Source organism: Ovis aries, chromosome 3 (genome assembly GCF_016772045.2).
Source record: "Ovis aries strain OAR_USU_Benz2616 breed Rambouillet chromosome 3, ARS-UI_Ramb_v3.0, whole genome shotgun sequence".
Taxonomy (NCBI): domain Eukaryota; kingdom Metazoa; phylum Chordata; class Mammalia; order Artiodactyla; family Bovidae; genus Ovis; species Ovis aries.
Window position 1 is genome coordinate 909290 of NC_056056.1, and position 14762 is coordinate 924051.

The following is a 14762-nucleotide window of genomic DNA, read 5'->3' on the forward strand; positions in this document are numbered from 1 at the left end:
GGCCTCTAGCTGGGGGAAGGAGATGGGGTCAACCTGGAGGAGGGGCCGGGCTCCTCTCCCCTCACTGGCCCTTCTAAACAGAGCTGTTAAAGTGCTGCTGGAAAGGGCCCGCAGCCAGGAGCTCAAGAGAGAAGAGTTTCCACCAGAGATGAGGCCCCGCAGGGGCCCTGGAGGGGAAGGGTGGGCAGCTCCACGGGCCCCTCTGGCGGCTGCTCTGCGGACGTGGCAGGGGTGGCAGGGATGGTTAGACAGTCCCAGTGCCGCGGGGGAGGCTGTGGTCCTGTTAAGGCTGGCACACAGCGTGGCAGGCGGTTCAGACGACGCAGCTGGAGAAAGCACGGGCGGCGTGTCTGCGCTTCCCGTGTCCAAGGCCACTGCAGGCGCACGCGCGGGCTCGGAGCCACAGGCACGCGCGCAGGGTGCTTTCGTTTGCTGGGTTTCTCTCTCCCACTTGGCCTGCTTTGCTAGGGCCACCGTAACAGAGAACCGCCACCAGGCAGCTTACACACCAGACACCTGCTCTCACCCTCGGGGGCCAGAAGTTCAAGGTCGAGGTGCTGGCAGGTTGGATCCTCCTGAGGTCATGGGGTGGCGAGAGCTCCCTGCTCTCCCAGCCACTGGGGGTCTTCTGGTCGCCTCTGGTGTCCTTGGCTTGTAGGACATCGCCTGGCTCTCTGCCTCCAGCTCCACACAGGGCTCCCCGTCTCTGTGTGTGAAGGTGTCCATATCTGCCCTTGTTATGGGGACACAGTCATACGGGCTGGCACCCATTGCCATGACCTCATCTTGATCACCCCCCTTTCCAAATACAGCCACATTCTGAGAGTGGGGGCTGGGGGGAGGGCTGGAACATGTGAATTCAGAGGGGGCAGCCATAACACCGGGGAACCTCAGGCCAGTGGGGCCCGCCCTCCATCCTCCGTGGCTGCACCAGGCTCCCACCCCCGGAGGACTGCAGGCTGTTGATTCATCCTTCGAGTACTTACGGGGACGTCCCAGAGGCGCTGCCATTTACCGGGAGTGTTTCCCCACATCCTTGCCAAGAATATGGCGGTCACATTTCTGTCCGTTGAACCACAAACCATTACCTCTCTTGTTCTGATTTGTTCTTGAAATAAGTGTGCACTGAAACCCTCGTGTGTTCTGTTGGGGGTTTTATTTCCTTTATTCAGAGCCACCTGTTCATTGCACCATTTTCCTAACGGACGTGTGAGGGTGTTTCCACACACAGGCCATCTGGCGAGCAGGGCCCGGGCCCCCCTCCAGGATGGGCTGTGTGATAAGGAAGCAGGAACCCAGCTGGGCGACCCCCTACCAGTGGTTGTAGAGCCGCCCGTGGTGGTGGCAGATGGGTCGGAGGCCCAGGCCCCGAGGCCACAGTACGGCCAGGTCAGCCCGGCTCGTGGCGGGGCCTGTGCCCGGGGCCCTGACCAGTGCTGGGTCTGGGGAGGGGCTGTCAGGCTGGGCCCGAGCGGGGCGGGGCCCTGGGCCTGGAGGAAGGCGCGTGCAGACCCCACGGTGGCCACCAGGCGGCGCGGCACCTCCACAGCCCGGCCCGAGGCCCCGGCCCGGGCGGGAGACGCTGCGAGCGGCCGCTACTGGGCAGGTGCGCGCGCACCTGGGGGGCTGCCAACCCCCAGCCTCTTCTGTCCCTTCCTTCCAGTCCGAGAGGAGGGCGGTTCCCATGGGCCAGAAACTTGTGGCTTCTAACACCAAAAGCTCTTCTTTTCAAAGGTTAAGGACCGGGAGAAACACACCGCGACCGCACAGGGGAGAGGCAGGGGCGTGGGGTGGGCGGGCGCGCCCCGGGGACAGATCACAGGTAGGAAGGGGGCGTCCCTTCCAAGTGGCTTCCCACTCTTGTGACGCCCTGGTCGGCAGGTGAGGAAACTGAGGCTGTGGCCAGGCTATTCCCAACTCCCCCGCTCCCTGGCCTGGGCGTCCACTGGGGGGAGGGCAGCGGGGTTTTCGGTGGGGGCGACCCTGACCCAGAGCTGCCCCCGCCGTCCACTGCCTCCTCCTCCATCACTCTGTCCCCTTCCCTCCCCCGGGACCCCCGGGGGCTTCGGTACGGTCTGAGCTCCCTTGTGCCCGCCCCGCAGGAGCCTGGCAGCCTTCCCAGCCGAGGTGACTCCACAGGGCGGGCCGGGGCTGGGGAGGGCGGGGCGCTCTGAGAACCTTAAAGAGCGCTCCCGGCCCGCCCAGGCCCTGCTGCCGCGGCTCCCACCATGGCTGAGGCCGGCAAGCTCCAGCTGTTCGTCAAGGTGCCAGGCTGCCGGGGCTGGGGGAGGTCCAGGGGAGGGGTGCTCTGTGGGGCTCTACCTTCTGGGGCAGGCTGGGGGGGGGGTCTGTGGGCTCAGGCTGTCTCATGCAGGCTGTGTAACTGGGTGGGGGGGACAGGGGGTGCATTAGAAGGGAGAGCACGCCATCCCCAAAAGGGCTGAGGTGGCCCCATCCTCCTGGAAAAAAAGCCCCTTAGGGGTTGCACCAGGCAGGTAGCCCGAGGCTGGGGCTCAGGGGCTGTGCCAGGCAGCCCCCTCAGTGCCCAGATCTGCGATCCCTGCGAAGGGACTGCCAGGTCCTGGCCTCCTCCCACCCTTGGAGCCCAGGGCAGCAAGGTGCCCAGCTGGACGGGATGAATCACTCAGAAAACAGCTCCATTGGCCCGACCCACCCTTATGACCAGCCTGCAGGGCCTGGTGCCCAGGGGCCTGGCCTCTGCCCAGGCTCTGAAGATAAGGGTCAAGGGGCCAGGCCCCACAGCCTGGGTCCCACCCCTGCACCCCTCATCCTGGCACCCTGCCCAGCCTCCAGGCCCTTGGCAGCTCCGCAGACCCCTCCTCCCAGGGACCAAGTCAAGGGCCTTCACCGGCCACTTGTTGAGGTTGTGCCTGAGAGCGCAGGAGCCCTGGGCAGCAGGAGCCCACAGGGGTCCTGGGTGTGCCCCCTGCCCTGGCAGCCCCGTGTGCCCCACTCCAGGCCAGCGAGGACGGCGAGAGCGTGGGCCACTGCCCCTCCTGCCAGAGGCTCTTCATGGTCCTGCTTCTCAAGGGCGTGCCCTTCACACTCACCACTGTGGACACCCGCAGGTGAGCCCTGCCCCGGGACCCTGGCCTCGCGCTCCTCAGCCAGCCACCTCCCGCCCTGCCTCGTGCCCACAGGTCCCCGGAGGTGCTGAAGGACTTCGCCCCAGGCTCCCAGCTGCCCATCCTGCTCTGCGATGGAGACGCCAAAACCGACACGCTGCAGATTGAGGAGTTTCTGGAGGAGACGTTGGGGCCCCCAGAGTGAGGGCAGAGCCCAGGAGGGGCCGGCGGACAGGCCACCCCGGGGCAGAGCCCAGGAGGGGCAGAGCGGGCCCAGGAGGGGCAGAGCGGGCCCAGGAGGGGCAGAGCGGGCCCAGGAGGGGCAGAGCGGGCCCAGGAGGGGCAGAGCGGGCCCAGGAGGGGCAGAGCGGGCCCAGGAGGGGCAGAGCGGGCCCAGGAGGGGCAGAGCAGGCCCGGAAGGGGCCGCGGGCTCTGACTCGCACCGCTCCCCCTCCAGATTCCCCAGCCTGGCGCCCAGATACAGGGAGTCTGCCGCAGCGGGCAACGACGTCTTTCACAAGTTCTCCGCCTTCATCAAGAACCCGGTGCCCACGCAGGACGACGGTGAGGGTCTGGAGGCGCGGCGAGGGTGGGGGGAGAGGCGCCCCGGCCGGTCCTCACCGGGCCCCTCCCCCTCAGCTCTGTACCAGCAGCTGCTGCGCGCCCTCGCCAAGCTGGACAGCTACCTGCGCGCGCCCCTGGAGCACGAGCTGGGGCGCGAGCCGCAGCTGCGCGAGTCCCGCCGCCGCTTTCTGGACGGCGATCAGCTCACGCTGGCCGACTGCGGCCTGCTGCCCAAGCTGCACGTCGTGAACGTGAGCGCCGGGGCGGGGCGGGGCGGGGCGGGGCGCGCAGGGCAGGGCAGACCCGCCAGGAGACCCTGACGGCGCCCCTCGCCCGCAGACGGTGTGCGCGCACTTCCGCCAAGCTCCCATCCCCGCTGAGCTGCGCGGCGTCCGCCGCTACCTGGACTGCGCCCTGCAAGAGAAGGAGTTCAAGTACACGTGTCCCCACAGTGCCGAGATCCTGGCGGCGTACCGGCCCGTCGTGCGCCCCCGCTAGCGCCCCCGCCACCTGCCCACCCGTCTGCAGCCCCATAAAGGCACCTCTGCCCCGGTGAGCGCGAAGGGGCATCGGAGGGACCAGAGGCCCTCAGTTTCTGCCACTCCCAAACGCCCACCGTGGGCCGATCAACTCCAGACAGCAGCCCACAAGGATAGGCAGGGAAGCCGGTGGGCGGGGTGCGGCCCATCTCCCTACTCCTCCTGGGTGGCGGGACTGGACTGGGCTCCCAAACCAGTCAGGCCAGGGTGGGGCGGCAGGATGGCTGGGGAGGGTGGGGAGCGAAGCCCCATATGGGCAACTCCGGGCCAGAGGGCGGGCCCCACATTCCTCAGCTCTGCCCAAGCGCAGGCCACCCCCCACCTCCCTGGCCACCGTGTGGGGTCTGCACCACTGAGGCGTGTGCCCCAGCAGCAGGAACAAGGTTTCTAGCCTTTCAGAGACCCACCCTTGCACAGCTGGCTGGGCTCCTGGGCATGCCCCTGGGCGTGCCAAGCAGGGACAGGTGGGCAGGGCTAGAGAGGTGGGCAGTCTCACCAGGAAGCACAGAGCCTGACACGGCCCCATGCCCGGCCTGCGGACCCGGGAGCCAGCGTCTGGCCATGACCTCGTGACTTTCGCCAGATGAAGATGTTTATTTGATGGGGAAGGGGCTGCAGGAGTGGCCTTGTTCGCGCCTGGCAGCAGGCTGGGCAGGTGCTGGCTGGAGGTCCAGGGGGCCGCCCCTGCCCTCGCCTCACAGGCACTGTCCTGACTCTGTGGTGCCTTCAGGGGTCATCAAAGTCAACACCACTTGCCGGCTTCTTACTGGGAGAGAAGAGGGGATGATGCTGTGGGGTGTGGAGGGGCGGGCAGGGTCCACGCTGGACGATGGGCACAGGAGGGACAGGGGGTGGGGGGGCACCTCTTGAAGCCGGGGTTGATGAGAGACTCCCCTGGACACCGCCTCTTGACCCCAGGTCCAGGGCCACCTCTCTGAGGATCTGGGTCTGGGGAAACAGGAGGAGGGCGGGGGGGTCCTGAGTCCAGCAAGACCCCAGGCCCACGACCCCCTCCCACGAGGACAGAGCCCCTCTCTGGACTTTGAGGCTTGTTCTTGAGTCCCAGCAGAGTCAGCGGGGTGCCAAACTGAGTCACAAGTGACAGGCCTTACCTGGTAAGAAGAGATGAGGCCCCGCCTGCCAGGCGCTCTTCCTGGGGCTGGTGGCTGTCTCCTCTGCTGCAGCAGCTGGGGGGTGGAAAGCAGGAATGCAGGCCCGGCCTGGGGAACCCTAGTGAGCCTAGGTGGGGGGTTCCCACCCCCACCTACCTGCCAGCCGCCGCTCCAAGCTGCACACACGCTCTGCCAGGCCCAGCATCAGTGTCTGCAACCTGGAGGCTGCCTCTGGGCCTGGCACCTTGAACAGGTCGAGTTCCAGCGCCGAGGGCCCCCCTGAAAGGGTCAGGGATGCTCTGTCTTCCTGCAGGGTGAGAGTCACAGCTTGCTGCTCGCAGGCTGCCCTGGGGGAGGAGGGGGGCTGAGAACCATGGCCACATCCACTGCTCCCCACCCACCCTGCCTCTCTGCTCAGAGGCTCACCTGAATCGGAGGGCGATGTCTTCAGCTGCACTGAGGCCAAAACGGGCTTGCTACAGGGCACAAGGGCTGGTCATCAGGGGCCTGAGACCCTACGGCCTCTGGGGACACCCTCAATCTGCGCGACCACAGCCTCCCGGGACAGCTGCAAGGCCGTGGGAGGGGTGCCCAGGTACTTCTGGGAAATTCCAGGCCGCCCCCTGAGAGCCCACAGGCGGTCCGCGCTGCAGGTGTGTGGTGCAGGGGGGGCCTCCCGGCCACCCAGGAGCCCCGTTACCCACCAGGGCCGCCAGGCGGTCCGGCGTGAAGCAGGTGCTCCAGAGCTCCGCGGCGTCCGTCACACTGCGGGGCAGGGGCAGTCAGGCCGGGCCGCCCGCGACCCCTCGCAGCCCCGGGGGACCCACTACCCACCAGAGGTTGAAGCCGCCGCGTTCCCCGGGCCCGCCGCCCTCCCCCTCGCAGTAGCACACGAAGCGCGGGGGTCCGGGGCCCGGCGGCAGCGTGCAGAGAGGCGGCGGCACCATGGCGCCTCGGCGGGCGGACGGATCCGGCGGGCAGGGCTTCGGGGCTGGGGCGCCTGCGGGCCCGGGGCGCCTGCCGATCTGGGGCGCCTCGGGACCTGGAGCGCCTGCGCGGGCAAAAGGCTTCCGGAGCGGGGCGGGCTGGGGCGGGGCTTGGCCCGGGGCGGAGCCTGCGCCGTGGGCGGGGCTTAGTCCGGGGCGGAGCCTGCGCCGTTGCCGTGGGGAGGGGCGACGTGCACGGCTCTGGCTCCCGGGTTGCTCTCACCGAACCTGGTCACCGTCTGGGGCTCTTTGGACCTTCCCTTCTGCGCGCCCCCTGTCCCCGCTGAGTCCGGGGCTCCCCCCTTGGCGCAAGCCCTGGGGGGCGTAAGCCCCGCCGGCCACCACTTTGGCCTCAGATCTCTTTGACCGCCCCCCCTTCTCTGGTCCCTGCGGCCTCCCCCTGGCCTCCGCACCCCGCTTCCTGTGTCAACTGGACCAAGTCAAATACAAAGCGCAATAAAGTATGGTGACTCGCGCCAGCCTTCCGGCCTTCCGCCCCTCGTTTGTTCGCTCCGCCATGTTTAGCCAGCGCCCCTTGCTTCCCGGTGTTGTCCCGGCCAGGAGCTCACCTTGATCAGTAGCCAGGTCTCTGATCTCCTGGAGCTGGGGAGCGCTCACTGGATGGACAATGAAGCATGAAGTCCTCAGGTCGCGCCCAGTGCCCTCTGAGCTGTGACCTGGAAGAAGAGAGGGATGGAGCACGCCAGGAAAGGGGGCACCAGGCAGAGGGGGCGGCCTCTGCAGAAGCCCTGCTGTGGACACAGGACAGCTCTGCCCCAGGCTTTGCGAGGCCGGGGTGACAGGACCGAGGCATCTGGGGGGTGGCTGGCCGGTGGGTTTGTAAGCTGTGATGATGGGTTTCAAACGTGCCTGTAGCCAAGCCTGCTGCAACCGGCCGCTGCAACCTGCTTCACAGCCCTCACCCGCCCCCGCCCCCTCCCCCCACCCAGTGCCAGCCTTGGGACCTCTGTGTGCGCTGTTGTCTGCCTGGTACCCCCTCCCCAGACTCACGCACTCCCTTCAGGTCTTTACGCAGAGGTCCCTTACCGGTGAGGCCTTCTCTTGTTTTATACCTGATTTCAACACCCTGCCCCGCATCTCCTGTCCTCTCCTCTCTGTATTTACTCACTTTTCAGCTTGTCCCTATACAAGGTATCTTCTGATGTACCTGCGGTGACAGCAGCCTCTAAGACGACCCCCACCGAGTGCCCTCCTAGTTTTGCACCTTTGGGGACCCCTCCCCTGAGCCTGCGCTGGATGGAGCCCCTCGAGGATAGCCGATAGAATGTGCCGGAAGCGATGGGCTGCCACTTCTTTCTTCCTCTGGAATTGTTCACACAGGACAAGGAGCCCGGTGGCAAAGGACCAGGGCCCAGCGCGGGGAAGCCCAGACCCCGACCCACTCCCGGGGGAGCCTTCCGCTGGGAACACAGCCTCCACCAGAGGGCACACAGCCAGCTTCTGGACCCTCAGAAACAGATAACACACGCTGTTTCCAGCTGCTGAGTGCTGCGGTTAATCTTTCTGCAGTAGGTTACTAATACGGTTATTTATTCTCTTTCCTGCCCATTTTACCATGAGGTTCACGAGGGCAGGGCTTTCCGTCTGTGTCATTCGCCATTGTTTTCTCAGTGTTTAAACGGTGGCTGGCACGCTCTTGTTGTTCTGTTGCTAAGTCACGTCAGACTCTTTGTGACCCCCATGGACCACAGCACGCCTTCACTATCTCCATCACTGTCTCCCGGAGTTTGCTCAAACTCATGTCCGTCGAGTTGGTGGTGCCATCCAACCATCCCATCCTGTCGTCCCCTTCTCCTCCTGCCCTGAGTCTTTCCCAGCATCAGGGTCTTTTCTAACGGGTGGAACATAGAGAGGTTTAATAAATACACAAATGAGTGGCTGCAGAGTGGAGAGCTGTTGGCGGGTTTAAGCAGGGGTGGGATGGAGGTGTCCATTCTGATTTTTGTGTATAAAGCCCATGTTGAATGTCATGAGGCGGGGGGATCAAGGGTTGCAGTGGTGAAGGCAAGGGGGGCAGGGAGAATAGTAGAGGGCTGCTGAGTTCCTACAGCAGAGCTGATGCAGCCGGGGCCAGGGGCTCAGAGTGAAGTTGGAGAGAGGTAGCAGGAAGGAGGGGATGGATCATGGATGACCCCTGCATTTCGCAAGTGTAGAAAAGCCCTTCCCAAGATGATTGGGGCAGGGCAGGATTGGAGGAAAGCTGGAGCTTCTCCTTTTCATGGAATTCCTGACATGACTGTATGTCTGATGGAGGTGAGTGAAAGCTGCTGTGCTTGCAAGACTCTAGTCTAGACGATCAGGCCGGGAGGTGTGTGTGTGGCACCACCACCCCTTGTCGTCCAGTCGCTAAGCCGTGTCCACCTCTGTGCGACCCCAGGGACTGCGGCATAGCACGCTCCTCTGTCCTCTACCATCTCCTGGAGTTTGTTCAGCCTCGTGTCCATTGAACTGAGCCAGTGATGTTATCTAAGCATTGAATCCTCTGCTGCCCCTTTCTCCTTTTGCCTTCCATTTTTCCTAGCATCAAGGTCTTTTCCAGTGAGTTGGCTCTTCACATCAGGTGACCAACATACTGAAGCTTCAGCTTCAATAGACCTTCCAAAGAATATTCAGGGTTGATTTCCCTCAGGACTGACTGGTTTGCTCCCCTTGCAGTCCAAGGGACCCTCAACAGGCTTCTCCAACACCACAGTTCAGAAGCATCAATTCTTTGGCGCTCAGCCTTCTTTATTGCTCAACTCTCACATCCATACATGACTACTGGAAAAACGCTAGCTTTGACTAGATGGACCTTTGTTGGCAAACTCGTACATTTGCTTGTTAATACACTGTCGAGGTTTGCCATACTGTCTCTTCCAAGGAGCAAGCACGTTTTAATTTCATGGCTGCAGTCACCGTCCGCAGTGATTTTGGAGACCAAGAAAAAAACATCTAGCACTATATTCTATTTTTTTGCCCAACTATTTGCCATGAAATGATGGGACCGTGATCAATGCAAAGAATTAGAGGGAAAAAAATAGAATGGAAAGACTAAAGATCTGTTCAAGAAAACTAGAGATACCAAGGAACACTTCATGCAAAGATGGATGGGCACAATAAAGGACAGAAATGGTATGGACCTAACAGAAGCAGAAGATACTACAAAGGCGTGGGGAGAATACATAGAAGAACTGTACAAAAAAGATCCTCACGACCCAGATAACCACGATGGTGTGATCACTCACCTGGAGCCAGACATCCTGGAATGTGAACTCAAGTGGGCCTTAGAAAGCATCACTACAAACAAAGCTAGTGGAGGTGATGGAATTCCAGTTGAGCTATTTCAAATCCTGAAAGATGATGCTGTGAAAGTGCTGCACTCAATATGCCAGCAAATTTGAAAAGCTGAGCAGTGGCCGCAGGACTGGAAAAGTTCAGTTTTAATTCCAATCCTAAAGAAAGGCAATGCCAAAGAATCTTCAAAGTGAAAGTGAAGTGAAGTTGCTCAGTCGTGTCCGACTGTTTGTGATCCCACGGACTGTAGCCTACCAGTCTCCTCCGTCCATGGTATTTTCCAGGCAAGAATACTAGAGTGGGTTGCCATTTCCTTCTCCAGGAGATCTTACCAACCCAGGGATTGAACCAAGGTCTCCCACATTGTAGGCAGACACTTTACCGTCTGAGCCACCAGGGAAGTCCAAAGAATGTTCAAAGTACCACACAACTGCACTCCTCTCACACACTAGCAAAGTAATGCTCAAAATTCTCCAAGCCAGGCTTCAACAGTATGTGAATCGCGAACTTCCAGATGTTCAAGCTGGATTTAGAAAGGCAGAGGAACCAGAAATCAAATTGCCAACATCCGCTGGATCATAGAAAAATCAGTTCAGTTCAGTCGCTCAGTAGTCTCCAGCTCTTTGCCACCCCATGAATCGCAACACGCCAGGCCTCCCTGTCCATCACCAACTACCAGAGTTCACTCAGATTCACATCCATCGAATCGGTGATGCCATCCAGCCATCTCATCCTGGGTCGTCCCCTTCTCCTCCTGCCCCCAATCCCTCCCAGCATCAGAGTCGTTTCCAATGAGTCAACTCTTCGCATGAGGTGGCCAAAGTACTGGAGCTTCAGCTTTAGCATCATTCCTTCCAAAGAAATCCCAGGGCTGGTCTCCCTCAGGATGGACTGGTTGGATCTCCTTGCAGTCCAAGGGACTCTCAAGAGTCTTCTCCAACACCACAGTTCAAAACCATCAATTCTTCGGCACTCAGCCTTCTTCACAGTCCAACTCTCACATCCATACATGACCACAGGAAAAACCATAGCCTTGACTAGACGGACCTTAGTCGGCAAAGTAATGTCTCTGCTTTTGAATATACTATCTAGGTTGGTCATAACTTTTCTTCCAAGGAGTAAGTGTCTTTTAATTTCATGGCTGCAGTCACCATCTGCAGTGACTTTGGAGCCCAAAAAAATAAAGTCTGACACTGTTTCCACTGTTTCCCCATCTATTTCCCATGGAGTGATGGGACCGGATGCCATGATCTTCGTTTTCTGAATGTTGAGCTTTAAGCCAACTTTTTCACTCTCCTCTTTCCCTTTCATCAAGAGGCTTTTTAGTTCCTCTTCACTTTCTGCCATAAGGGTGGTGTCATCTGCATATCTGAGGTTATTGAAATTTCTCCCGGCAATCTTGATTCCAGCTTGTGCTTCTTCCAGTCCAGTGTTTCTCATGATGTACTCTGCATAGAAGTTAAATAAGCAGGGTGACAATATACAGCCTTGACGTACTCCTTTTCCTATTTGGAACCAGTCTGTTGTTCCATGTCCAGTTCTAACTGTTGCTTCCTGACCTGCATACACATTTCTCAAGAGGCAGGTCAGGTGGTCTGTATTCCCATCTCTTTCAGAATTTTCCACAGTTTATTGTGATCCACACAGTTAAAGGCTTTGGCATAGTCAATAAAGCAGAAATAGATGTTTTTCTGGAACTCTCTTGCTTTTTCCATGATCCAGCAGATGTTGCCAATTTGATCTCTGGTTCCTCTGCCTTTTCTAAAACCAGCTTGAACATCAGGAAGTTCACGGTTCATATATTGCTGAAGCCTGGCTTGGAGAATTTTGAGCATCACTTTACTAGCATGTGAGATGAGTGCAATTGTGCGGTAGTTTAGCATTCGTTTACATTGCCTTTCTTTGGGATTGGAATGAAAACTGACTTTTTCCAGTCCTGTGGCCACTGCTGAGTTTTCCAAATTTGCTGGCATATTGAGTGCAGCACTTTCACAGCATCACCTTTCAGGATTTGAAACAGCTAAACTGGATTCCATCACCTCCACTAGCTTTGTTTGTAGTGATGCTTTCTAAGGCCCACTTGACTTCACATTCCAACAAGTGTTTCTTGACTTCCTACTTTTGCATTCCAGTCCCCTATAATGAAAAGGACATCTTTTTGGGGTGTTAGTTCTAAAAGGTCTTGTAGGTCTTCATAGAACTGTTCAACTTCAGCTTCTTCAGCATTACTGGTCGGGGCACAGACTTAGATAACTGTGATATTGAATGGTTTGCCTTGGAGACGAACAGAGATCATTCTGTCGTTTTTGCGATTGCATCCAAGTACTGCATTTAGGACTCTTTTGTTGACCATGATGGCTACTCCATTTCTTCTGAGGGATTCCTGCCCGCAGTAGTAGATATAATGGTCATCTGAGTTAAATTCACCCATTCCAGTCCATTTTAGTTCGCTGATTCCTAGAATGTCGACGTTCACTCTTGCCATCTCTTGTTTGACCACTTCCAATTTTCCTTGATTCATGGACCTGACATTCCAGGTTCCTATGCAATATTGCTCTTTACAGCATCGGACCTTGCTTCTATCACCAGTCACATCCACAGCTGGGTATTGTTTTTGCTTTGGCTCCATCACTTCGTTCTTTCTGGAGTTATTTCTCCACTGATCTCCAGTAGCATATTGGGCACCTACTGACCTGGGGAGTTCCTCTTTCAGTATCCTGTCATTTTGCCTTTTCACACTGTTCATGGGGTTCTCAAGCAAGAATACTGAAGTGGCTTGCCATCCCTTCTCCAGTGGACCACATTCTGTCAGGCCTCTCCACCATGACGCACCTGTCTTGGGTTGCCCCGAGGGCATGGCTTAGTTTCGTTGAGTTACATAAGGCTGTGGTCCTAGTGTGATTAGATTGACTAGATTTCTGTGAGTATGGTTTCAGTGTGTCTGCCCTCTGATGCCTTCTTGCGACACCTACCATCTTACTTGGGTTTCTCTTACCTTGGGCGTGGGGTATCTCTTCACGGCGGCTCCTGCAAAGCGCAGCCGCTGCTCCTTACCTTGGATGAAGGGTATCTCCTCACCACCGCCCTTCCTGACCTTCAACGTGGGATGGCTCCTCTAGGCCCTCCTACGCCCGCACAGCCACCGCTCCTTGGACGTGGGGTCGCTCCTCCTGGCCGCCGCCCTGGCCTCAGATGCAGGGTAGCTCCTCTCGGTAGCTTCCTGCGCCGTTGCAGCCTGGCACTCTAGGCCACTTGCCCCTGACCTCAGACGTGGAGTGGCTCCTCTCGGCCACGCTTAGTGCACCGGCTGCAGCCACCTGCCAGAAAACCATCTACTTCTGCTTTATTGACCACACCAAAACTTTGACTGTGTAGATCTCAACAGACTGTGGACAATTCTTAAAGAGCTGGGCATACCAGACCACCTGACCTGCCTCCTGAGAAATCTGTATGCAGGTCAAGAAGCATAGTTAGAACTGGACATGGAACAACAGACTGGTTCCAAATGGGAAAAGGAGTATGTCAAGGCTGTATATTGTCACCCTGCTTATTTAACTTCTATGCAGAGTACATCATGAGAAATGCTGGGCTGGATGAAGCACAAGCTGGAGTCAAGACTGCCAGGAGAAATATCAATAACCTCAGATATGTAGATGACACCACCCTTATGGCAGAAAGTGAAGAGGAACTAAAAAGCCTCTTGATGAAAGTGAAAGAGGAGAGTGAAAAAGTTGGCTTAACGCTCAACATTCAGAAAACGGAGATCATGGCATCTGGTCCCATCACTCCATAGCAAATAGATGGGGAAACAGTGGAAACAGTGACAGGCTTTATTTTCTTGGGCTTCAAAATCACTGCAGATGGTGACTGCAGCCATGAAATTAAAAGACACTTGCTCCTTGGAAGAAAAACTATGACCAACCTGGACAGCATATTAAAAAGCAGAGACATTACTTTGCCGACAAAGTTCCATCTAGTCAAAGCTACGGTTTTTCCAGTGGTCATGTATGGATGTGAGAGTTGGACCATAAAGAAAGCTGAGTGCCAAAGAATTGATGCTTTTGAATTGTGGTGTGGAGAAGACTCTTGAGAGTCCCTTGGACTGCAAGGAGATCCAATCAGTCCATCCTAAAGGAGATCAGTCCTGAGTGTTCATTGGAAGGTTGGATGCTGAAGCTGAAGCTCCAATACTTTGGCCACCTGATGTGAAGAACTGACTCTTTGGAAGACTCTGATGCTGGGCAAGATTGAAGGCAAGAGGAGAAGGGGATGACAGAAGATGAGATGGTTGGATCGCATCACCGACTCAATGAACATAAGTTTGAGCAAGCTGCAGGAGTTGGTGATGGGCAGGGAGGCCTGGTGTGCTGCAGTCCATGGGGCCGCAAAGAGTCGACATGACTGAGTGACTGAACTGAACTGATGGAACCGGATGCCATGATTATAGTTTTTTGAATGTTGAGTTTTAAGCCAGGTTTTCCACTCTCTTCTTTCACCTTCATCGAGAGGGTCTCTAATTCCTCTTTGCTTTCTACCACTAAGATGGTGTCATCTGCATATCTGATGTTATTGATGTTTCTCCTAGCAATCTTGATTCCAGCTTGAGTTTCAATTAGCTTGGCATTTCTCATGATGTACTCTCAATATAAGTTAAATAAGACAATATACAGCTTTGATGTACTCCTTTCCTAATTTTGAATCAGTCTATTATTCCTCGCCCATTCTAACTGTTGCTTCTTGACCTGCATACTGGTTTCTCAGGAGGCAGGGAAGGTGGTCTGGTATCCCCATCTCTTTCAGAATTTTCCAGTTTGTTGTGATCCACACAGTCAAAGGCTTTAGCATAGTCAATGAAGCAATAGTAGATGTTTTTCTGGGATTCTCTTGCCTTTTCTATGATCCAAAGGATGTTGGCAGTCTGACCTCTGGTTCCTCTGCCTTTTCTAAATCCAGCTTGTACATCTGGAAGTTCTTGGTTCACATACGTTTGAAGTCTAGCTTGAAGGATTTTGAGCATTACCCTGCTAGCATGTGAAATGAGTGCAATTGTGAGGTAGCCTGAGCATTCTTTGGCATTGCCTTTCTTTGGGATTCGAATGAAAACTGACCTTTTCCAGTCCTGTGGCCATTGCTGAGTTTTCCAAATTTGCTGGCATATTGAGTGCAGCGCTTTCACAGCAT

At 57.3% G+C, this 14762-nt stretch overlaps 2 protein-coding genes across 5 annotated transcripts; one reads left to right on the forward strand and one right to left on the reverse strand.

Annotated features, from left to right (window-relative positions):
• The first annotated feature begins 2210 nt into the window (after window positions 1-2210).
• On the forward strand, window positions 2211-6769 carry CLIC3 (chloride intracellular channel 3). 2 transcript variants are annotated; one of them, XM_027966089.3, is made up of 6 exons: window positions 2211-2264; window positions 2980-3089; window positions 3162-3287; window positions 3544-3650; window positions 3726-3901; window positions 3990-6769. In XM_027966089.3, exons 1-6 carry the CDS (start codon window positions 2229-2231, stop codon window positions 4146-4148), a joined length of 714 nt encoding a protein of 237 aa, XP_027821890.1. In that variant the 5' UTR covers window positions 2211-2228; the 3' UTR covers window positions 4149-6769. The 2 variants fall into 2 exon arrangements, with proteins under 2 accessions (XP_027821890.1, XP_042101317.1); XM_042245383.2 differs by lacking the exon at window positions 3162-3287.
• Window positions 4764-6345, reverse strand: PAXX (PAXX non-homologous end joining factor). 3 transcript variants are annotated; one of them, XM_027966091.2, is made up of 7 exons: window positions 6136-6345; window positions 6006-6066; window positions 5728-5777; window positions 5458-5648; window positions 5302-5376; window positions 5053-5137; window positions 4764-4955 (listed from the first exon to the last, which is right to left on the reverse strand). In XM_027966091.2, the coding sequence occupies exons 1-7, from the start codon at window positions 6246-6248 to the stop codon at window positions 4916-4918; spliced, it is 615 nt and encodes a 204-aa protein (XP_027821892.1). In that variant the 5' UTR covers window positions 6249-6345; the 3' UTR covers window positions 4764-4915. The 3 variants fall into 3 exon arrangements, with proteins under 3 accessions (XP_027821892.1, XP_027821894.1, XP_060269695.1); XM_027966093.2 differs by lacking the exon at window positions 5728-5777 and having other exon boundaries at window positions 5458-5608; XM_060413712.1 differs by having other exon boundaries at window positions 4764-5137.
• Window positions 6770-14762: the final 7993 nt, after the last annotated feature.